At 43.5% G+C, this 25,372-nt stretch overlaps 1 protein-coding gene across 1 annotated transcript; it reads left to right on the forward strand.

The window, feature by feature from the left end:
• The first annotated feature begins 11,423 nt into the window (after nucleotides 1-11,423).
• Nucleotides 11,424-25,076, forward strand: INA (internexin neuronal intermediate filament protein alpha). The gene is made up of 3 exons (XM_077748479.1): nucleotides 11,424-12,544; nucleotides 21,153-21,277; nucleotides 23,040-25,076. The coding sequence occupies exons 1-3, from the start codon at nucleotides 11,483-11,485 to the stop codon at nucleotides 23,350-23,352; spliced, it is 1,500 nt and encodes a 499-aa protein (XP_077604605.1). The 5' UTR covers nucleotides 11,424-11,482; the 3' UTR covers nucleotides 23,353-25,076.
• The last annotated feature ends 296 nt before the right edge of the window (nucleotides 25,077-25,372 follow it).

Here is a 25,372-nt window from a genome sequence, read left to right on the forward strand (position 1 = left end):
TTTATCAGTTGATAGTAGGCACAGGAAATGAACGGCAGAGAAAAGACAGCATGCCATTTAAATAGTAGAAATCTAGAGTCAACGAAAGCCTGAATGTTGCTTCTCAAAGAGTAAGAAGTAGGTGGTTGGTAGTGCCAGACCATACAGAAGCTGTGGAAGCAGAATATCACTGAGTTGGCAAAGTAGCTGAGTATCAGAAAATAGCAAATTCCTGCCACTAAGGGGGCAATGAGATATTTTGGTCCCTAGAGTTGTGCTGATCAGATTCCAAACTGCATTTAAGTCCACAATAAGCCCAGCCATATGGCTATTCCTAAACTTCTAGCCTTTTTGCTGAGATTTCTGTCTTCTTTAAATCTCTAAGGTCGCTTACAATAAACCCTCATTACTTCTGATGGCCTGAGTGAATCTGTCCTCTGCAACCATAAGATTCTATTAGGCCATAAAAAGAAATGAAAATTTTTTCCTAAAGGAACTAGAGGCAGAGCAACAAGAGCACCCTAAACCCAGTAGAAAAAGAAATGAAAAATTTTTTAAGTTCATTTATTTTGAGAGGGAGGGAGGGAGAGAGAGCATGTATGTGAGCAGGGGAGCAGAGAGAGGAGGGAGAAAGAATACCAAGCAGGTTCTGCCCTGTCAGCATAGAACCTGATTTGGGGCTTGATCTCATGACCATGAGATTATGACCTAAGATGAAATCAAGAGTCAGATACATAACTGACTGAGCCACCCAGCTACCCCAGCAATGAAGTTCTTTTTTAAAAAAATTATTTATTTATTTATTTATTTATTTATTTATTTATTTATTTATTTTGAGAGAGAGTGTGTGTGTAAGCAGGGGAGGGCAGAAAGAGAGGGAGAGAGAGAGAATCATAAGCAGGCTCCACACTGCCAGCACAGAGCCCAACACAGGGCTCAAACTCATGAACTATGAGATGGTGACCTGAACTGAAATCAAGAGTCAGACACTCAACCAACTGAGCCACCCAGGCACCCCCAGAAATGAAGTTCTAATACATGCATTCTACAACATGAATGAATCTTGAAGATATTCTGCTGAATAAAATAATTCAGACACAAAATAAATATTGTATCATTCCACTTACATGAAGTATCTAGAATAGTCAAAATCAAGGAGACAGAATGTAGAATAGGAGTTACAAAAGGCTGGGGTCTGGGCAAATTGAGGAGTTATTACTTAATGGTTACAAATTTTCTATCTGGAATGATAAAACAAGTTTTAGAAATAGTGGCCAGTATCTAGTGGTGATGATTATACAACATGAATGTACTTAACACCACTGAATTGTACATTTTAAAATTGCTGAAATAGTAAAATTCGGGGCGCTTGGATGGCTCAGTTGGTTAAGCATCCAACTTCAGCTCAGATCATTATCTCACAGCTTATGATTTGGAGCCCTGCATCGGCTCTGTGCTGACAGCTCAGAGCCTGGAGCCTGATTCAGATTCTGTCTCCCTCTCTCTGCCCCTCCCCCACTCATGCTCTGTCTCTCAAAAACAAAGAAACATTAAACAATTTTAAAAAAGAAATGGTAAATTCATGTTATGTATATTTTACCACACACACACAAAAAGACTCCATTAGGGATGCAGTATGATGCAAAAAACACCAGCTTGGAGTCAAAGAAACTGGGCTCATGACTCAGCTCTGCCCTTTTCTACTTGTGTCACTTTAGGCAAGTTACCCAACTTCTCAGTATATTCATTTGAAAAACAGAGATAATAAAACCCTAAGTTTGTTGTGAGGAACAATGAAGAAAAATATATTAAATCACTACATAAACATATTCTGAAAATGGTCTAGTGACTTTTGCTATGCATATTTGGAAGAGAAGACAACAGGTCTCAGTATTCTCATTTTAGGAAAGTGTGAGGCTTCTCCTTTGTGTGCTCAGGGCACACTGGTATGAACAAGCAGCTCACCACATCTGCTTTCAGAGAGCAGACTTCACTGAATGGCCCTTTTCTCCACATCATTCTGTCCTTCCCTCTCTAGCCCCTTTTGGGTCTCCAATGCTCTGCTGTTCTCTCTTCCTCTAGACCCCATGGAAACCAGCCTTTAGGCGGGATTATTTTCTCATTCAAACTGAAGTCCCTTCATTTCCCTTCCCAGAGTATATCTGTATTTAGGCTGAATCTCTTCGCAGGGAGGAGAAAGCTTGATACATTTAAGTTTGCTGAGTTGAACTGAAGGATTTTTTTTAGGCATCAGCAGACATGTAGGTATAGGGAATGTTGGAGGAAAGAAAGCCCTTCAAGACTTTTGTATCTCTCACAGCCGGGCTTTTAATAATCCTGAAATATTTGCTGACTAGGATCCTTTCTCTGGGCATCAGCAAAAGGTAGGGAGTGGATTAAATGGTTTTCTCAAATTCGATTCCATGCTGACATTCTAGGAAGTCAAGTAAAGTAGGCACTCACACCAGACAGGCTAGAGAGCTGTCCACGGTCCTGAAGTATAACTGAGCAGGCAAGCCTCCCTGTTTCTCCTAATTGTGAAGCCCTGTCAACTCTGGTTCAGACTATACTCAGATGATGATTATTATTATTAATTTTTATTTTTTTAGAGAGAAACAGAGTGCCAGTAGGGGAGGGGCAGAGAGAGAGGGAGACACAGAATCCAAGCAGGCTCCAGGCTCTGAGCTGTCAGTGCAGAATCCGATGCAACCCTACAAGGGGCTCAAACCCATGAACCACAAAATCATGACCTGAGCCAAAGTCAAACGCTCAACTGACTGAGTCATTCAGGTGCCCCCAGAGTACACTCAGATTTAGAAGAGGTAGATGAACAAATAATTTTGGAAAGGGGAAAGGATGAGAGAGATAGAAAATTACACAAGTACACACAACCTTCTGGATAGGCTTAAGCACAGAGAGACTGCTAAGGCCAAAACACAGATTTTTTTTTTCCCCAGAAACTTTTGTTTTGATTTTATTTTTATTTTTCTAAATATTTACTTATTTTTTAAAAAGAGGGAGCACGCAAGTGGGGAAGGGACAAAGAGAGAGGGAGACAGATGATCCAAAGTAAGCTCCATACTGACAGCAGAGAGCCCAATGTGGGGCTCGAATCATGAACCATGAGGTCATGACCTGAGCCGAAGTTGGACACTTAACTAACTGAGCCACCCAGTTGCCCCTGATTTTATTTTTAAATAAGAATGGTTACCCAGATACCCCAAATGCCTTAAGCAAAAATATGGGAGGAGTGAAAGAGAAAAAAAAAACTGTGTGTCAGGCAATGCAATGCAAAACCATGTAAACACAAATTTGTAAGCAGAACTATAACCACATAGATTGATGTGTCATCATCAACTGAGCCATACCAATGGACTCATAGTTCTTTATTTTTATCTTCTTTGTAGATAGAAATAGTTTAATTTTTATGAACAGAAGACAAATGGGAATATAAATTAGCCTGATGTCAGGTTATTTCATGTGTCTTTGTTAAAAATATCCCCCCTTCTCCAGAAAATTTGGGGCATGATCCTCCTTATATGCTTTAATTATGTGCTTATTCAAGCATCTTTTCATGGAGGCCAAAGATACTTAGCTGAAAAAATAACTAGTCTAAAACCAACACAGAGAGGGGAAGTAGGCTTCCCTCTGTGTTCTTAGCACATATGGTCTGCAGTCAAATACATACTGCCTTATGGTGGTCCTTAGGTTAGGACCTCACATTAGCCATAACTCTCCAACTAATTGCAAGCTCCTTAGGAGTAGCAACCATGTCTCATGTCTTCTTCTGCACAGACACAAACAATGCCAAACATGCAGCTAGAAACACAGTAGGTGTTCAATAAATGTTGGTTGACAGCTTAAGGCAAAGTAGAGATGGAAGCTGGATTCCATTCAGATGATGTATTTTATTTTTCTTTCTTTTTAAAAATTTAGAGTTTTAAAAATTTTTTTTTAATGAAAGAGAAAGAGAGAGACTGAGTGAGAGAGGGGCAGAGCGAGAGAGGGACATAGATTCTGAAGCAGGCTCCAGGCTCTGAGCTGTCAGCACAGAGCCGGACAGTGGGCTCGAACTCACAAGCCATGAGATCATGACTTGAGCCAAAGTTGGATGCCCAATGGTCTGAGCCACCCAGGGGGCCCCCAAACTAGGGTGTTTTTAATAGGGAAAAATGAAAAACAATATAAAAAATCCAACAAGAGACTGATTAAACAAATTATGGCACATCCATGCACTACACTGAATTATAAATAGAAGTAAATAGATCTAGATAGCTGCTATGGGAAAATAGCCATAATGAATGACATAAAAAAAAAGCTGCAGAACAGTATATAAAATGCATATGATTCTATATTTATAAAAAATTTAATCTGAGAATGGTGACACTTTTTATCACTTCTATATTCATTGCTGTAATTCTAGCAGCTGGCATAGAGCCAAGATTCAGTAAATGTTTGTTAAATGCTTAATACCAAGGACTCAGAGTAGCACTTACAATACTTCCAACAGAGTGTGAATTCTGACCTTTTTCTGTTACTTCAGAAAAAGCAGGATTTTCCTATTGTTAGGCATAAAGGAGGGAAGAGAAGACTTTAAGTTTTCTGTTTTGCTTACTTTATCTACCTATCCACCTATAAGTTAACCAATTTTCCTAACTTTTTATTTTGAAAATTTTCAAACCCACTGAAAAGTTGCAAGACTAATACAATAAGTATCTGTATTAACCAACTGTTAACTCTTTGCCACATTTGTTTTATCTCCCGTTTGTGTATGTGTGTTTGCTAAACCATCTGAGAGTAAGTTATATAAATCATGACAGTGCAACCCAAAATACTTCAGCATGTATCTCCAAAGAACATTTGCCTATTTATATATTTTTTCCAAAGAACTATTTCTTACTTTGAAATAGTTTAAGACTCACAAGAAGTTGCAAAAATAGTACAGAAAGTTCCCAGGTACCATTTACCCAGCTTGCTCTCCAAGATAACATCTTATATAACCATAGTACATTATCAAAACCAGGAAAATGACATTGACACAGCAAATTAATTCAACTACAGATCCTATTTGGATTTTACTAGATTTCTCATTTTCTCTTTCTCTCATTCTATGAATTTTTCACATGTATAGATTTGAGTAACAGAACTGTTCCATCACCATACACACCAAAAAAAACCCTTCATCCTTCATCCATTTTATAGTCACATTCTCCCCAAATCCTAATCCATCAACCACTAATTTGTTCTCCATCACTAATTTTATCACTTTGAGAATGTTACACAAATGGAGTCACATATTATGTAACATTTTTAGGTAAGAATAATACCCTTGCAAAGTGAACTCTGTGCTGAGAGCAGAGAGCCTCATGCAGGGCTTGAACTCATAAACCACAAACCACAAGATCAAGACCTGAGCTGAAGTCAAATGCTTAACCAACTGTGCCACTTAGGTACTCCAATAGTTGATTCTTTTCAATATAGAATAGTAGCACATTGGATGGTTTGTTTATTCACCTGTTGAAGGACATTTGGGTTGTTTCCTGTTTTTGTCTATTACCAAGAAAGTTGCTATGAACATTCACGTATAGATTTTTTGTAGATTTTCATTTTTCCAGACTAAATACTCAAGAATGAGATTGCTGGGTCATATGGTAAATATATGTCTAACGTTACAAGAAATTGCCAAAGTGTTTTCCAGAATGGGTGTACCATTTTCAATCCTACCAGCAAAAGATAAGAGATCCAGATACTTTAAATCCTTGCAAGGAGTTGATATTGTCAGCATTTTGTTTCAGCCATTCTAGTAGGTAGATAGTATATATCATTGGGATTTTAATTTGCATTTCCTTGGGGGCACCTGGGTGGTTCAGTAGGTTAAACCTCTGACTTCAGCTCAGGTCATGATCTCACAGTTTGTGAGTTTGAGGCCCACGTCGGGCTCTGTGCTGACAGCTAGCTCAGAGCCTAGGGCCTGTCTTCAGATTCTGTATCTCCCTCTATCTCTGACCCTCCCTTGTTCACACTGTCTCTCTCTCTCTCTCTCAAAAATAAAAAAAAATAAATAAAACGTTAAAAAATTTTTTTTAATTTGCATTTCCTTAGTAGCTAGTGATGTTGAACGTATTTTCATATGCTTATTTGCTGTTCTGTATACATCTTTGGTAAAATGTCTATTCAAATATTTTGCCTATTTTCTAACTGGAATGTTTGTTTTCTTACTGCTGTGTTTAGAGTTCTGTATATATTATGGATACAAATCCTTTGTGGGATGTATGATTTGTACATATTTTCTCCCATTCTATGGTTTGTCTTTTCTCCTCTTCCTCCTCCTCCTCCTTCATCTTTTCACCTTCTTAACAGGTCTTTTGCAGACAATTTTTTTTTTAATTTTGATGAAGTCAAATTTATGGATTTCTTTTATGGGTTGCACCCTTGGTGCCATGCCAAAGACTCTTCCCAAGTGGTTGTACAGAAAAGAATTTTCAACAATTTTTTTCACCTCACATGTGTTTACTACTGTGATAAATGCTGACAGAGATTCATAGATATAGGAGGGGCTTCCAATTAAGTTTAGACAAGCACATAAATAATTAACAGCAGAAGATACTGGGTAATTATGAGTCATGTGAATATTGCAAAGGTTATGGGGAGGAGGAGGAGCGTTTATAGAAGGGAAGGCTCACTTTACATTTGAAATATCAGGGAGGACTTCATGGGGGAGATGGCATTTGAGCCTTGAGGATATCAACAGTTGAAGTAGAGCCAGAGGAGGGAATACCAGGAAGAGAGAGGTGCACAAGTGGAAGAACAGGAGTTAAGACAGAAAAGTCAAAATTAGGGGCGCCTGGGTTGCTCAGTTGGTTAAGTGTCAGACTCTTGATTTCAGCTCAGATCATGATCTCACGGTTCATGAGTTCAAGCCCTGCATCAGGCTCTACAATGTAGAGCCTGCTTGAGATTCTGTCTCTCCCTCTCTCGCTGCCCCTTACCTGCCCTCTCTCTCTCTCAATAGATGATAGATAGATAGATAGATAGATAGATAGATAGATAGATAGATAGATAAGTAAACTAACTGAGTAACTAAAAAAAGGAAAGTCAACATTAACAAGCGTGCTGGGGTGGAGAGCCTAGAGGCTAGATAAGTTCACTTTTAAATATACAGTACTTGAAAACCAGCAAGCATTCATGAGGGGATGTCCAACAGGCAGTTGGAGATGTGACTTTAAATTCCAGGGGTGCCTGGGTGGCTTAGTTAGTTAAGCGTCCGACTTTCGCTTAGGTCATGATCTCGCGGTTCGTGGGTTCGAGCCCCGCGTCAGGCTCTGTGCTGACTGCCAGCTCGGAGCCTGGAGCCTATTTCAGAATCTGTCTCCCTCTCTCGCTGACCCTCCCCTGCTCATGCTGTCTCTCTCTCTCTCTCCTAGAAATAAATAAAAATATTTTTAAAAAAATACTTTAAATTTCAAAATTGGAGGAGTGCATGGGTGGCTCAGTCAGTTAAGCCTCTCACTTCAGCACAGGTCACGATCTCACGGTTTGTGGGTTTAAGCCTCTCATCGGGCTCTGTGTTGACAACTCAGAGCCTGAAGCCTGCTTCAGATTCTGTGTCTCCCTCTCTTTCTGCCCCTCTCCTGCTCATATTCTGCCTCTCACTCTCTTTCTCAAAAATAAATAAACATGAAAAAAAATTTTAAGTTGGAAATTGGAAATAAGGATTTGAGAATCATCAGCATAGATCAGGTCTTTTGTTATATGCCCCAGAGCAACTTGTACTCTTCCTTTGGAGCACTTGTCACAATTATAATTAATTGTTCTTTAATCTCTCTCTCTCTCTTGCTAGAATTCCAGTCCCATGGAGTAGAGTCCACATTTGCCCTATTCCTAACACTAGTCCAGTGCCTTGCTCTCAGAAATATTTGGTGATGAATAAAAAAGTTGATACTTCTAATAGCCACCATTTACTGAGCATACACATGGCAGGCACTGTATACCCACTTTGTGTATATGATCTCATTTAAACCTTGCAGAAGTCTCATGAGAGACAGGTCAAGGCTTCTCAGAACTAAATTCAATGGGTCTGGGGTAAGGCCCAAGAATGTGAATTTAAGTTCCCAGGGACTTCTAATTAGCAGTCAAGTTTGGGGACTACTCAGGTAGTCTATATTCAGGTAGTCTTCATCTATATGACAGATAAGAGAGGTGCTTGGGTGGCTCAGTTGGTTAAGGGTCTGATTTTGGCTCAGGTCATGATTTCACAGTTTGTGAGCCTGAGCCCTGGATTAGGCTCTCTGCTGTCTGCACATAGCCTGCTTTGGATCCTGTCTCCCTCCCATCTCCCTCTGCTCCTTCCCACTTGTGTGCATGCTCTTTTCTCTCTCTCTCTCTCAAAAATAAACATTAAAAAATTTTTTACAGATAAAGAAACTAAGTTTAGAAAGTCCAGTGGCTTTCTAAAGCCACTCTACTGAGCCAGCCAACTCAATCTTTCACAACCTTGGGGAGGTACGTTCTAAAGTCCAGAGCCATGATGCAAAACTAGATCTCTTAGGGAGAGAATTTTACCGCATGCCTCCCTTCCTCTATCTAAAGAAGAGTTTATGAGGGGAAAGCAGAAAACCAAACACTGGGTTTGAAACCAAGGAGAGCACTTCCAAATGCCACAGAGAGGCCACAGAGGATGTGGCATGAGGGAGAACCTGGGGATGCCTAACCAATGTATCCACAGTGCCTGAGTCTGGCTTTATAGGAAGATGAAGACACAACCTTTGCATAGGGCAGGGCACTCCCACAAGAAACCTGGCCAGCTGGAAGGAACTGTGGTTTGAGGCTCAGCCAAGATCACTTCTTGGTAATAGAGCTTTGTACTAAAAATATTTAAGCCAAACATCTGGGCCTGTAGGGTGGTATGCCAAGAAAGGGGAGGTACTAGTCCCTGGGGGAGTCTCAGTTTGGAATCTAAAATAAGCTAAGATAAGCTGTTTAGAAATTATAAAATGCAGCTCACTCTATATTTTCCAGGCCACTACCCCTTTGTTGGATTATTAAGGTCTTTTGCCTTACTTCTGCTTTGTGTGTCTTTTACCTTGGGAGTACTGCAGAATGGAAAGAGAAAGAAAGGTAAAAATCCAACCGGGACATTTTGCTGATTTTTAGTTATTCAGCCCTGAATAACATGGTTTAAATGAGATTACAACTAGAGCCCAGAAGGAAGATTTTCTAATTATCTGTCGTGTTTCTACTTAGCAACATTCAGGCTGGCTCCTGGTACCACAATCAAGGTTGGCTGTATTCTCTTTGCCAAGAAGCAGCCTGAAGGTCTGTGAAAGGAAATGATGGACAGTTTCCTGAAACCCCATTACTAACCCCAATTCATATCCTGTTGGTGGTAGATGAGAAGCAATGACCCCTTATTTGAAAGAGGACAATAATGACAAGAACCCCCTATACCCATACAGCTTACAAAGCACCTTTGCGTACATCAACTCAGTCTTTCACAACCTTGGGGAGGTAGGTTATGTTATCTCTACAGGTTTGGTAAGTGGCAGAAGCCACAACTCAAACCCATCACCTCTGATTCTTTGAAATACAACCCAGCCTGCTACTGTGTTACTGGTCAAAACTCCTCAGAAGCCAACTTAGCCTTATGCTGGCTGCATGGAAATTAATGAGACTTCAAGAGCCTCATTGCTCTAAGGAGAATTACGTAGTGAGGAAAGAATGTATGTGTTCTTGCCAGCGACCTTGTGCAGAGTGTTGCAGGTGAGCCTCAAAATGGGGGTAAGAGCTACCCTGAAGAGTGGCCAGAAAGGAAGTAAACTTGTTCAAAAGTCCTAGCACAATGGATAGCAGAGAGTAATCACTCAGTAGTGTTAACTAGCATTCTTACATCCTTCACCTCTTCAGGCATTTCTGAGCCCAACGAACACAGACTTCAGTTCAGGTCTCGGTCTGTGATAAGGAATCAGGGAGACGGGCTGTGGCAGAGCCTGATCACCTTCTATGACATCAAACATAAAGCCAAGAAATATGTTTCAAAGTCCCATAGGACTCCCCTTCTCCCTTCCTTTAGTGGTCTGTCTCAGGTAATATTTCCACCCACGAAGTTAAAACTTTTCTAGAACTACATCCTTGAGATTCAAATCAAGAAAGGCCTTCAGTCTGGAATTCTGGAGTCTACTAAAAAGTTCTTCTTACTTCCTCTTCGAAGCCATAACCACATCCCTACAGATATTATAAGCTAGAAGGTGAGTGCATACTGCAGACCCTACACTGACTCCTCCCAGCCTTCTTCTCTCCAGATCCCATTCTCTGGCTACCCCTCTTCCCACCCCACATCCTGTGCGGTAAAGGAGGCCACCAGGTGGACAGCACCCTTCCTCAATCCTGGAGTTTAATGTTTGTAGAGACCTCTTTTGTCCAAGGAGAGATCTACACAGGAAGGGCGCTCCTAAACCAGATGAGGATTTACACAGCCTGATATCTCTAGCACCTACAGGGCTGGATGGTTAAAAGTAAATGAATTAAGAAGTTGGGTGTTATTCAGTGGAGAGTGGTGGGGGCTGTGGTGAACCCATCTCTATTGGGAGCTTGGAGAGGGGATGGGCATACAGGATACCTCCTAGAAAAACCCCAATTCCGGGTACAGGCAAGGAGGGCAGGGTCAAGGGAAGCGACAGAGCTGTGTGGCTTGCGGGTGGAAAACCCGTTTATTTATATAAATGTCAGGGGCACTTCAGTTTTGCCCATTGCAGCCATCCCAGCTCTTTGACCTCCGCTTCTTTCTACTATCCGCATCTCGGGCCCATGTTCTTTTTCTATCCCCCCTCTTTTCCGGGGGCGTCACAAGCATTCCGCCCATCCACCCGCCCTGGGCGCTTCCGCGAGGGCTGCAGAGGAACGGCTGATGAGATGCTCTCTGACGTAGACCCCCTGGGAACCCCAAGCTGGCTGAGGGAAGGGACAAAGCCTGAGGGAAGGGACAAAGTCCCCACTCTTAACTGGAAAAACAGTGCCTCACCCTCAGGAGCTCCTGGATAGGGATGGGCTCGCTCACGGGACACCTCCCAGAAAACCCTAACTCCGGGTGGGTTAAAGGGGTCAAGAAGGACAGGGTCAAGGGAAGCGACCGAGCCGGGTGGTCTCCGGATGGGAAACCCCAGTCGTTTAGGCACCCCTCCGTTCAAGTCACTTCCAAACCAGGCAATTCTTGGGGAGGGGCGCTGCAGACAGGGAGCGGCTCCTGCGCAAATCGCTTTGTCTCCGCGCCCTGGGTCCGCCGTGCGCGCAGCTGCAATTGTCACTGCGCTTCCCCGCCCCCGCTCCTGAATGCCCCCCTTCCGTCTCTCCGCCAGTCCCGGAGCAGGAGCTCCGCCCCCAACGCGCCGCCCCAGCCCCGGAGCCTTAAAACCCGGTGCACACCGCCCTGCCGCGCCCCGTCTGGCGCACCTCTTCTCTCCTCTGGACCTTCAGCCGCATCCGCTCTCCCGGCCCTGGTCCCGGCACCATGAGCTTCGGCTCGGAGCACTACCTGTGCGCCTCCTCCTACCGCAAGGTGTTTGGAGACGGCTCTCGCCTATCCTCGCGCCTCTCCAGCGCCGGGGGCGCGGGTAGCTTCCGCTCGCAGTCGTTGTCCCGATGCAATGTCGCCTCCTCCGCCGCCTGCTCCTCGGCCTCGTCGCTGGGCCTGGGCCTAGCCTACCGCCGGCCCCCGGCGTCCGACGGGCTGGACCTGAGTCAGGCGGCGGCGCGCACCAATGAGTACAAAATCATCCGCACCAACGAGAAGGAGCAGCTGCAGGGCCTCAACGACCGCTTCGCTGTGTTCATCGAGAAGGTGCACCAGCTGGAGACGCAGAACCGCGCGCTCGAGGCCGAGCTGGCCGCGCTGCGGCAGCGCCACGCCGAACCGTCTCGCGTCGGCGAGCTCTTCCAGCGCGAGCTGCGCGACCTGCGCGCGCAGCTGGAGGAGGCGAGCTCGGCGCGCGCGCAGGCCCTGCTGGAGCGCGACGGGCTGGCCGAGGAGGTGCAGCGGCTTCGGGCGCGCTGTGAGGAGGAGAGCCGAGGGCGCGAAGGCGCGGAGCGCGCCCTGAAGGCGCAGCAGCGCGACGTGGACGGCGCCACGCTCGCCCGCCTGGACCTAGAGAAGAAGGTGGAGTCGCTGCTGGACGAGCTGGCCTTCGTGCGCCAGGTGCACGACGAGGAGGTGGCCGAGCTGCTGGCCACGCTGCAGGCGTCGTCGCAGGCCGCGGCTGAGGTGGACGTGGCTGTGGCCAAACCAGACCTGAGTTCGGCGCTGAGGGAGATCCGCGCCCAGTATGAATCCCTGGCTGCGAAGAACCTCCAGTCAGCCGAAGAGTGGTACAAGTCCAAGTTTGCCAACCTGAACGAGCAGGCAGCGCGCAGCACCGAAGCCATCCGGGCAAGCCGTGAGGAGATTCATGAGTACCGGCGCCAGCTGCAGGCCCGCACCATCGAGATCGAGGGGCTGCGTGGGGCCAATGAGTCCCTGGAGAGGCAGATCCTGGAGCTGGAGGAGCGGCACAGTGCAGAGGTGGCTAGCTACCAGGTAAGAGCTGGAACGCTGCAAAGGGAGGGGCGCCCTGTCCTCTCTGCCACCTACCTGCGCTTTCCCACACAACTGGAGCTCTAGGAACCGAGAGGAGGGGAGCGGAGGGGAGGGAAGAGGAAGAGGCAAACTAAAAGCCCTGGAGTCTATACCATTCATTCTAAAGTCCTGGCCACCCTCTGTCCCTGCCCGAGCCTTTTTAGAAAAATCCCTTAAGCTTATGTTTTTCAGAATCCAAAAATCTAATGCTTCCCTGTCCGCAAATGGACATAAACACCCTGGCGACCTGAAGAACAGTTCCCCACCAAAAGTAGGAGTGAACCCATTGCAGGTGGGTTACAGCCTCTCGTGGTTGGCAGTGCTGTCTCGGCTGTCTGGCTTGTTTGGTTGACTTTGAAAAGCTTTCTGTGCGCCCGGGATTGATATTTATGGATTATCGTCTGCCCTAAAGAGAATGCTGGACTGAATTAGGAAGGGTTCTACCCCATTTTCTTTACTTTTGCCTTCAAAACAGTAGAGATTGGGAACCAAGGAGCTGGGTGATTGGGCTAGTTACAACTGCTCTGCTCCCCTCCCCCCCTCCCCCACCACACACACACACGCTCACACACACAGTTTCCTTGTGGACCTATCGATGGTATTTCTTTCTTAAGAAAGCGTCACACCGCATAGCAAACGGGAGTGGTCGGGGCGCTGTCCTCGGTGCTGATCTAGAGTTCTTTCCATCTCAGAAATGCTGTCTCTCCCGTCTCATGTCCCAGTTATGACTCTCTAGGCAATTAACTGCTTTGGGCTTTTTTTTTTTTTTCCATCTGCAACACCATCACATCAGTCTTAGCTACCTGCAATCAAAGGTCACCTCATGCACAGCATCAATTTTCACTGTCATGGATGGCTTAGCACTTAACAAAAAACACTTAATGTTCTCAGCAGCAGTGAGGTCTCACTTGAAAATTCACATCTCCTTAATAATTTTCCAACCTAAATGCATGTGATAAATCACAGAGATGGATGATCCTATCTTTGTTATAGGCCACTTATTTTTTCCATCTTGGCATGTCCTCTAAGCTCCTATGAAGGTATTGATTGGATCTTTCTTCCTTTTCTCTCTAAACAAAGGCCACTGCATCTTCAGTCCTACTATACAGGACATTCTGGGCTTATGACCACAAAGGGTACAGAGGCAGTGGGAAAGAAAGGAACCCAAATAGTGTGATTCAATTCAAAGATATAATAAAAGCTCCGTTGGGTAGAATGGTAATAATTTAGAAATTTGCAATAATTCATTCTAGCCAATATCGAAGTTTACATTTGATGCACTTAATAGGATTTGGGAACATTAATACAATAGAATCAAGAAAGGAGTAAAACCTCAGATTTCTTATTGGTGTGCAAATATTTGTTGTCCATTATAAACTACCCCCATTAGTTAAGGAAGACAGCTTGCTTGGACCATTTGTTTTGGTTAGTTTGGAATTATGGTACAATTCAAGTGAATACTTCTCTTCTGCTTCAAAAGCTGTAACTTGAATTTTTCAGTATGTGGCCCAGCCCCTGCACGGCCTGAATTAACCACATGTAGTTAATTGAGACTTCGTGTGTTCTTCTAGAAGCCTCAAAAGATGAGCTAGGTGGTCTTCTGAAGGGCTAGCCCAGTATTTCTACAAAAAGAATAACTTACCTGCAGCTGCCATGCCCTCTCTTTGGTACAGCCTACATTCTAAGAGGTAGTGACAGTACTGTGTGACTTGTTTTGTCTGCTTAAAAGGCTTTCAGTGTTAGACAATAGTAGGGTCATCCAGATACAGTCTACAGGAAACAAGCAAACAAACAAAACAACAGAAACTGCGGCATCTGCAGCTCTGCAGTGCTGCCCCCATCAGCATGAGCCTTCAAAGCCTGGTGGACCTGCTGGTGGAGTGGAAGAGGAGATGAGACGACAGAAAGCTATTTCCTACCCCTTGGGACTTCAGGCTGAGGAGGGGCTCGCATCCTCACCTGCTGATCCTGAAGGCCTGAAGTCACAGGAGTGTTCTCTGGCTGTTTTCTCTAATAGTACTGGCAGTGAGATTCAGCCATTGTTTTCTTGCCCTCTCACCCCTCCCTACTCCCCTTTCACTGCAGTAATGGGAGGCGGTTCTCTTTCTTCTGCTTCAAAGATGAATGATAGACCCATATTCCTTTGCAAGCTTGCCTCCCTCTTAAGAGGCAGAGGAAGGCCCCATTAAGGTCATATTTTCCGTGCCTGGAATGCTGACAGCTTATTCAAGGAGAGAAGGTTATTACACTTTTGAAAGGGTAAAGAATGATTCAAGGTGACATGGTAAGTACACAATGATATATGAGAGAGTCCAAATCAGGTGACAGGAGAAATTATGAAGAGCTAGGACCATTGTCTTCAAAACCCAAATGTAGCCACTCTCCAGTTGAATCCTTTTCCACTTCTGACCCAGGGCGAAGCTGGTTCCTGCATAGCTACTTCATCACCATTAAAGGCCCTGTTCTGCCAAAGACATCTAAGGATATTTTTTCAGGATACCGGAGGCCTTGGCCTTGTATTATGGTCAGTCTTGGAAAGCCAAGGCTTTCCTTGAAAGACCTTGCTGAATAATCAAGCTCACCATTAGTTAATGCTCCCCAGGGAGATGAGCCAAGTCTGCCCTCCTCTCTCCAGTAAGAGATTGGAATATAACCTAATGAAATAGCAAGAAGGGACTGACCCCTTAGAGACTGGGGGTGACAGTGGCTGATAGGTAAATCAATTGCGCGATAGATTTATCTCTGAAATTAGAATTCAAAAGAAACTACATTTAGTCCTTTTTTTTTTTAAATTCTTCCATGTGTTTTTGGTTTGGTTTGGTTTTTGCCCCTCTCTGCCTCTCTGTATTATCGTCACAAGGGCCACCTTGATTGCTCCTTCACAGAAATAAATTCAAACAAGTAGTTCCTAAACCCATTGGTCCACCAAGGTCGCTTGGGGGCTTAACAAAAATTCTTAGGCCTACTCCTTCTCCCAACTGGATTCAGTTGTTCACAGGTAGGGTCCAGGAATATGCAGTTTCAGTAAAAGTGCTGCATTCTATTGTTCTCAGACTGATTTGGGGGTGCATTGACCTAAACCGCATTTCACGATATAAACCAGCTCATATTATGCAAGATTTTAAAGTATGGTGGGGGGGGTGGGGGGGGAAGAAAGCAAAGACAGGAAGGAGAATAAGGCATATGGGTGGTCCACATATGAAAATCCTCTTTGCCCACCCACTAAGTCTGGATGGGCTCTTTCCTTCAGACTGTGCTGCACTCACTACTGCTCGCCTGGCTGAGGGCTCCTAAAAGTGATGAAATCCATAGCACCATTTGTGGTTCCTTTTCTCCAGTGCAGTTGCTTATGTGACCAGTTCTTTCTCTTACTCCTGGTCTGCATCCTTCCAGCCCTTGGGAAGATGCTCAGCACTTGTCTTAGCTACTACTCCAGGAGAGACCCCAGCTGGAACTGGGAGTGCCTCTCTGCCATTCCCTCAGGCTAAGCCAGCAGCAGCTGCGTGGTTGGGGGAGGGGGCAGACTGCAGTGCTCTGTTCAGATTTCCAGCTGGAGGCCATCTTTGGCAGGGCTTTTGAAGGGCAATGCAAGACAGCCTGGTATGGAGAAGAGAACACAAAGAGACTACACATTGAAGAGCAATGGTCAGCAGCACTCAGCCCAATTCCTTCTGAAAGGAGCAAAGTCATGCTTTTTGCCTACTCTGATCCATAAAATAGATGTATGAAATGTATAACATAAAAATTCAAGGAAATCTCCTTTATCTAGAACTCAGCTCCCAACAACCTCTTATTCAGCGAACACAGCTCTGAAACAAAAAGAGGACTACATTAGGGTGCCTGCGTGGCTCAGTCAGTTGAGCATCTGACTCTTGGGGTTTCAGATTGGGTCATGATCTCATGGTTTGGGGGTTCGAGGCCTGCATTGGACTCTGCGCCGACAGTGTAGAGCCTGCTTAGAATTCTCTCTCTCTCCCTCTCACAGCCCCCCTCCCCCCTCTCTCCCTCTCTTTCCCTCTCTCTCAAAATAAATAAATAAACTTAGGAGAAAAAAGGAAAAAAAAGAAAAAGGACCTTATTAACCCACTGATGAGATAAAACGTCTAACTTAAAATCACATATTGGGAAGTTGACCCCCTCTGGGGCCCCTCACTTATTCATTCTTACTTTACCTGATCCTAAAGCACTTTGTCATTTGAATTTCAAGCCTGCTACAAGATAGAGAAGAGGGACCAATGGAGTCAGCCATCATCAAGGACAAGGAGCATTAGTTTAACTTTCAAAACAAAGAAAATCAATAAGTAACAAGTACTAATGCAACCACTGCTCTTTGGGGCCATTTAGGATAGAAATAACCCAATATCCCTCAGTTGACCTGATGTATAAAAGACATCATAGAACTATAGAAAAATACTTGATCATTATCACAACCCATAGTTGATAAGAAAGGTTGCATTATGTTTATGTCCAAATTAAGAATGGTACAAGAGGGGCGCTTGGCTGGCGTGGTTGGTAGAGCATGCAGCTCTTTTTATTTATTTATTTATTTTATTTATTTATTTATTTATTTATTTACGTATTTACTTACTTACTTATTCATTCATTTATTTTGGGGAGAGTACAAGAAGGGGAGGAGCAGAGATAGGGGGACAGAAGATCCCAAGTGGGTCCATGCTGACAGGCAACTGGCAAGATCATGACCTAAGTTCAACTGACTGAGCCACCCAGGTACTCCAGAGCATTCAGATCTTGATCTTGGGGGTGTGAGTTTGCGTCCTGCATTGGAGGTAGAGATTACTTTAAAAAATAAAATCTTTTTTTTTTTTTAAATGTTTTATTTATTTCTAGGAGAGAGAGAGACAGCATGAGCAGGGGAGGGTCANTCAGCACAGAGCCCGACGCGGGGCTCGAACCCACGAACCGCGAGATCATGACCTAAGCGAAAGTCAGACGCTCAACCGACTAAGCCACCCAGGCGCCCCAAAAATAAAATCTTTAGAGGTGCCTGGGTGCCTCAGTCGGTTGAGCATCCAGATTCGGCCCAGGTCATGATCTCACGGTTCATGGGTTCAAGCCCCACATCAGACTCTGTGCTCACAGCTGAGAGCCTGGAGCCTGCTTCTGGTTCTGTGTCTCCCTCTCTCTCTGCCCCTCCTCCTCATGCTGTGTCTCTCTCTGTCTCTCAAAAATGAATAAACATTAAAAAAGAAATTTTAAAAATAAATAAAAAAGTAAAAACTTTAAAAAAATGGTACAAGCCACTTTAGATAGGTTTTCATTGAAAAAAATTTTTAAATCTGATGCTTTAAGGAATATGCCTTCAACTATCTAATATTAAAGTTATACATTGCTTTCCTTAGTAATCCAAGGGGTTGTAGGGAGGACACATGATTAATCTGTCCATATGATTAAAAAGGGTTATAGAGTCACATGGTATGATATTAACAATAATAAAAATCATTAACAATTATTGAGCAATTTGTATGTGACAAGTGCTGTTCTAACGCCTATTATCTAATTTAATAGATAATACACTCATATAGTAATGTGAGGTCCCTTAAATTGGAATCCTAACTTGAGGATCTCGGTATACCTCAGAAAAGAATTAAACATTATAATTTTCCATACATCGAAATGAAAGTTTGAAAGAAACTAAAATATAGAAAACTGACTGAGGTATGTTAGATATTTGTGGCAGGGCAAGAAATGCAACCCAAAGATCCTGATGATCCTTTTCCTCAAATTTCATTTCTCCTGCTACTTTGCATAATGAAGTCTTCCTTCCCTTTCTCCTTTTCCCCTTAACCGTGGTAGTATTGCTTCTCTTACCCCCAGTGCATCACTAGCAGACTTGCTTGTAGGTTAAACTCCGGAAACAACCATCAAGTAAAATTTTTGGTAAAAAGCATTTTAAGCCCTTATGATCTCTTAACACACTTTGTAATATTTCCGTCGCTTTCCTTGTAATATGTATTTTCCCTACTGCTTGTCATTCCTTGCTCTGTACCCCTCAGTTAATTGAGTCTCTCCTTTGCAGTATTCCTGTCAATATTTATAGAACAGGTAGGTGGTATGAATTTTCATTCTTTCTACAGTCTCCTGATTTGGAAGTCTGCACTCCCTGATGTTATCAGCCCTGCCTTCACCACCACTTCATCCTCCCCACACGGGAAGTTACGAGGGCCCCTTACCACTTCTTGAGGTTTCTGATGTTTATCTGCATCACTCATTTCATAAAAGTTACTCTAAATTGCTGTGTTCTTTATGTCGACAAAGCTTCAACTGAATTATATGGGTTATTAGCTCACATCTTTCAGGTCCTAGAAAAAGAAGTGCTTGTGTAGCACTGTTCATTCATTTAATAGTGATTCATTGAGCATCTAGTGTGCATTGTGCTAGGATCTGGGCTTCCGTGGATGAACTAAACAGAAACAGCCCCTGTTTCCATGTAAATTACATTCTGCAGCAGTAGTTCTCTGACAGGAGTGATTTGCCTTCGAGGGGACATTTACGATGTCTAGAGGCATTGTTGATTGGTTATCACTGCTGGGAGGGAGGGTGTGTGCTACTAACAGGTAGAGGTCAGGGATGCTGCTAAACACCCTACAATTCACAGGACGGCCCCCAACAGCAAAGAATTATCCAGCCCAAAGTGTCAACAGTGCCCAGGGTGAAAAACCATGAGAGAGAGGAAGGTGACAGAAAATAAACTAGTAAACTAATAAATGAACAAGAAATTTTCAGATAATGATAAGAGCTAAGAGCAGAGTGGCCACTTTCAAGTATGTGCTTTCTTGTAATTTGTCCTCCCACTGAAGTTGCCTTTTCTAATTTGCACAAAGCCCCTGCATGGGCTAGCTACTGGCCTGGCTTGAGGTAAAATACCATGCTAGATCGTGTGGAAAGGGTACTTCCATTAGACACAAAGGAAGACCTGTCTGAGCAGAGGGCATTTGAACTGAATCTTCGATGAAACAGAATTGGCCAGGGAAGACCTACCACAGAGCATTCCAAATAGAGGAAATAGCTAGCCTCGAGGGCCTGGGACAGCAATGAACTTAGTATGTTCATTGGTAAGTTTAAGGAGCAAAAGAGAAGCCCAGGGTAGCTGAAACACTTTGAGCAAGGGAAATAGTATAGGCCATGCTGAGGAGTTTGGCCCTTATTCTAAAGCTGTTAGAGGGTTTCAAGAAGGTGAGCAACAGAACCTGCTGTGTTTTGAAAAGATCATCTGAGGGCATCTGGGTGGCTCAATCAGTTAAGCATCCAACTTTGTTTGCCTCAGGTCATATTCTGATGGTTCACAAGTTCAAGGCCTGCACCAGGCTCTGCACTGACAGTGTGGAGCCTGCTTGGGATTCTCTCTGTCCTCTTCTCTGCCCCTCCCGCACTCACTCTCGCTCTCTCTCTAAATAAACAAAGAAAAGAAAATTGAAATAAAAATAAATAAATTGTTTTAAAAAATCCTCTGGCTACTCAAGAATCAAACTTTTTAAAAAATGTTTATTCATTTTTGAGAGAGACAGTGTGAGCAGGAGAGGGAAAGAGAGGGAGACACAGGATCCGAAGCAGGCTCCAGGCTCTGAGCTATCAACACAGAGCCTGACGCGTGGCTTGAACTCACAGGCTGCGAGATCATGACCTGAACCAAAGTCAGATGCTCAACCGACTGAGCCACCCAGGCAACCCAAGAATCAAACATTTAAAGCTAGTTGTCTTCTGTGCCTGGGTTTGCACCTGAAAGAAATTGGAGCAAAGCTATTACATGAACTTAGTTAGTTTCTTTTTAAAAATATAATTTAAATCTGTCATTTGGATTAAAACAATTCCATGGAATCTTTCTGCTTCCTCCTTATGTATTGTGTAAAATGCTTTCAGTAAGGTGATTGAGTAGCAGACTTCCAGGAAACCATCAGAATGAATGGAGGCAGAGAGGACTTGCCATCCTCCCTGTGCTTTTCACAGTGGAATTTTTGGAGTCTAAGCTTCTAACCTGAAGCTTTGGATTTTGGAAAAAGCATGCAACAATGGAGTTATTCAGTAGCAATCAATAAGCAAAGGAGGGATGATAAGTAAGTTAAAAAGAGTGAGAGAGAGAGAGAGGGCCACCTGGGTAGCTCAGTTGGTTAAGCATCTGACTTCAGCTTGGGTCATGATCTCAGGGCTTGTGAGTTCGAGCCCTGCATTGGGCTCTCTGCTGTCAGCACAGAGCCTGCTTTGGATGCTCTGTCCCCTCTCTCTCCGCCCTTCCCCCACTAGCACTCTCTCTCTCAAAAAGAAATAAGCATTTAAAAAAGAGAGAGAAAATATTCCTCTGGTGTTCAGTCAAGAACCATATGCCCTGCAATAGAAGTGCCCAACCCTGACCATGCATCGAAATCTCCAGGGGACGTTTATGAAAAAAGGCAGTTGCTGGGACCTCCCCCACTCCCAGAACAAATAAATCAGAATCCGGGCTGGGGGGACAGGCCTAGATTTTTAATGTGGAGTCAGGGATGAGAATCCTTACTTTGTGGAAATCTTACTGAATTTCACCTGGGTCAAATATGTTGGATGTGTCACTTTTCAGGATAGCATCGGGCAGCTGGAGAATGATCTGAGGAACACCAAGAGTGAGATGGCTCGCCACCTTCGGGAATACCAGGACTTGCTCAATGTCAAAATGGCTCTTGATATTGAGATTGCAGCTTACAGGTATTTCAAAGGGCGTGCTCACCCAACCATGTCCGGTCATCTGGGGCAATACTACCCAAATAAGTGGATAAAGTGGTTTCAGTCTCTCTGATTTCTGATGGGTGAGAGGGGATGAGGAAAGAAAGACATCACTGGCACCGTGCAGGCAAGCTGACCCCTCTGTCCTTCAACTTGTTTATATCTCAGCTCCACCTTACTAGTCCTGGAGTAACCTACCTACCTCTACTGGGATTTAAGGAGATAATGTGAGTATCCAGAGGTTGACATAAAATCCACCAGACTCTGGGACGCCTGAGTGGCTCAGTGGGTTGAGCGTCTGACTTCGGCTCAGGTCATGATCTTGCAGTTGTGAGTTCAAGCTCTCTGTTGGGCTCTGTGCTGACAGCTCAGAGTCTGGAGCCTGCTTCAGATTCTGTGTATGTGTCTCTCTCTGCCCCTCCCCTGCTTGTGCTCTGTCTCTCTCTCAAAAATAAAATAAACTTAAAAAAAATTAAAAGAAAAAATCTACCAGATTCTAACTTTTAAAAATAGGGTTTATACAACATAGAACATCCTAATATGTGAGGTCTCCCCCTGGATTTCTACTCAAGCAATGTTCAAGTGAACATTACCTTTAAAAGTAACAGCAGCTACTATTTTTTGAATGACTACTATGTGCACTATATTAGCTACTGTATTTAAATTATCTAGGTATCCATCATATTATTTCCATTTTGCAGATGAGGAAACTTGAACCACAAACTGACTATGCAACTTATTCTAAGTCATAGTACTGGTAAATGAAAGAGTTAAGCTTCACCTAAATATGAGAGATTTTTCTTTTTTCTTTTACACTATGTGTACTACTTTAAAACAAAACTCCAAGAGTATGTGATAGTGTTTTGAGCTTCTTTTTTTTAAGTTTATTTATTTATTTTGAGAGAGACAGAGACAGCACAAATAGGGGAGGGAGGGAGAGAGAGAGAGAGAGAGAGAGAGAGGGAGAGAATCCGAAGCAGGCTCTGCACTGTCCACATGGAGCCCAACACGGGGGTTGAAACCATGAAGCCGTGAGATCATGACCTAAGCCAAAACCAAGAGTCAGATGCTTAACCCACTGAGCCACCCAGGTGCCCTTGAATTTCTAATTTTAAAGAAAAGGTGGTAAAAATTATTAGAGTTATAAGAAACAAGGTATCGGGGCCATACTTACAATGCTGGTTAGGCGAGGCTGAGAAAAAGTCTGGTATCTGAAACAGTTTCATTCACTGGTTTTTGTGTTGCTGGTTCCATTCCCTTTGTTCTCCTATACATTGAAAAATACAAATCCCAAGTTCAGGCTGAATTAGGCGGTTCCTTCCTCCTTTGTGGACTTCTCGCCTCCGTATCCTTATTGCACTTAAGGTTTTAATTAGCAAAATTACTTCTCCCTAGAGCTTCATAGACTCTTAAATGCCAAAATTGAGTGTGATGAAGCCAAGGGGAATTGTATAAAAATTTCCTTTTGAACATATTTGTGAATAGGATAGGTTTCCCTTTGACAGTGCTTTAAACAGCTGGTGCCAAACATGTGTGAGTGTGTGTGAGTGTGTGTACTTGGGCGTGTGTATGCATGTGCTGGGGCCTTAGAATTCAATATTTATTGGTTTCAAGCTCATGAATAAACTGAAGAGTCCTGTGGAATCTTTATAAAATGAATAGGAGCTGGAGGGTTAAGTTCTTTAAAAAAAAAAAAAAAGTTGCAAGTTCACTTCCTAAGAATGTTTCTCTGTTGGATTTACAGGAAACTGCTGGAAGGTGAAGAGACACGTTTTAGCACCAGTGGATTGAGCATTTCAGGGCTGAATCCACCTCCCAATCCAGGTTATCTGCTCCCACCTAGAATCCTCAGTTCTACAACCTCCAAAGTCTCATCCACTGGGCTGTCTCTTAAGAAAGAGGAGGAGGAGGAGGAAGAGGCTTCTAAGGTGGCCTCTAAGAAAACCTCCCAGATAGGGGAAAGTTTTGAAGAAATATTGGAGGAGACGGTCATATCTACTAAGAAAACCGAGAAATCAAATATAGAAGAAAGTACCACTTCAAGCCAAAAAATATAATTCTGATGCTTAAAAGAAGTTAATGCTTAGGAGGGGATAATATGCATTTGACTTGTTAAAGAGCCTATTCCTGAACCAAAACACCTGTCACCACTACAAAATGTCTTCAAGGCTTCAGTCTCCTATTTAGCATTGAGTCCTCACTTTCTCTAATAACAAAAGCACCCCTTAGGTTGGAGCAAACTGCAGTCCTAGCACAATCACAGACGAGTTATCTAAGAATTCCGCTTTCTCACCTAAAGCTCAGGCTTCACAGCATTAGATGATTCAGGTACAGAGGAAGTACAAATTAAGGTGCTAAATCTGTGATCGTCGTCATTTGCTGTGAATTGAAATTAAAACTTATATTTGCTCAGTATACCCAGACAACACCCTGCTATATAGTCTCACTCTAGGTACGTAAAACATAAGATCACTGCCAAAGATATACCAATGGTCCACATCCAACACCACTCTGACAAAACTGCTTCACAAGTGATAGGTGGTTGTTTAATGGACACTTCCTCCCACCTCTCACAATTCCTTGTATCCTTTTCTTCCATTCAGGAAAAAAGGAAAAAAAAAAAAGGCAAGTATAGTATTCTTCCCTCTTAAACACATTTAGGTTCTTCTCAAAAGAACGTACCCCCTTTAGCTCTCTTTGTTCAATGGGTAAATTAGATGCATGTTGACCATTCATGGAATGACTTCTTCCTGCCCATTTCATGCCCTTCCAATTCTATAAGGAAAACAAAGAAAAAGCAGTGATAAGTTTTAAGGGTTGCCCCAACAAATACAATAATGAAAAGAGTCCCTAGATTTTAGGCTTTCAGCTTATTCAAATCCATTTAATTAGGGGGAAAAAAGGTACTTTATTAAGAATGTAGCTGTTCACTTTAACTTTAGAAACACATTTATAGTGCCCCAAGCTGTGATTAAGCTGACCTTAGATTTAGTAGTATACGCTAGAAGAGGTGAGTATTTGTGTGGATGGGAAAAGCCAAGGTCTCATTGATCTGTGTCAGTTCATTTGTGGTGATCTAGAATTAGCTGTTTCGTGCCCTTACCCTTAGAGCCCACTTATCCCCCTTTCCACAGTCTAGGTCCGAAAAAGGGCTTGCTTTTACTCTCCTATGCCTTTTAAGAGTGCTAAGTGTAATTAAGTTAATCCCCAGAACACAGTGCTACTGCCCAAAAGTAAAAGAAATCACCTCTGGTCAATCAACACCACCAGCAAGCATAAAAAATAAATCTTTCTCTTGTCTAATAAAAGAGTCCTGCCCAACAGTTTTCCCATTGCTGCGTGGTTGGTGAGGTCTCCCTTCCCTACTGGAGAGGCAGCGATGCCCATACTAGAGAAGGGGTACATATGCTCCTACTCATGTGCTAGGAAGTACATTCTGGAGAGTCAGCTTTTCATCTGCCCAACTGTGTAGCAGCCGCATTGCCCCATCTCCCACATACATGTTCCAAGTTTGATGTCAGGCTAATTCTCTGTCTGCAGTCACTTCCATCAGACCTTAAGAGTTGCCAGGTCTCTGTCACACACCTCCATTCACAGCAGAAAGGACATGATGCTTTTACTAAACTTTCTTATCCTAGTACCTGCTTCAGCGGCTCAAGGAACTGGAAAGATACTTTCTCTTCTTCCTTTCCCTCACTCCATCCCTCTCTTTACTTCTCATACTTCCTGTAAAACATTAGTAAGATAAGAATTAAAAGTCACATGAATCCCACCAATATAATTTGTGTTCTGTGGTTTTTGCTGTTTCAGAAGCACTGTTTTGGTTCAATGAGACAGCTGTGCCCCCAAATAATTAGAAATTATTTTTCCTCTGTTCCTTACATCTACATCTAGGTGGGGTTTTTTTAATGTTTTATTTATTTCTGAGAGAGAGAGGCAGTGTGAGCAGGGAAGGGTCAGAGAGAGAGGGAGATACAGAATCTGAAACAGGCTCCAGGCTCAGAGGTGGCAGTCAGCACAGAGCCCGACATGGGGCTCGAACCCACAAACTGTGAGATCATGACCTGAGCCAAAGTC

The sequence above is a fragment of the Crocuta crocuta genome, unplaced genomic scaffold, assembly GCF_008692635.1.
Source record: "Crocuta crocuta isolate KB4526 unplaced genomic scaffold, BGI_CrCroc_1.0 scaffold619, whole genome shotgun sequence".
Taxonomy (NCBI): domain Eukaryota; kingdom Metazoa; phylum Chordata; class Mammalia; order Carnivora; family Hyaenidae; genus Crocuta; species Crocuta crocuta.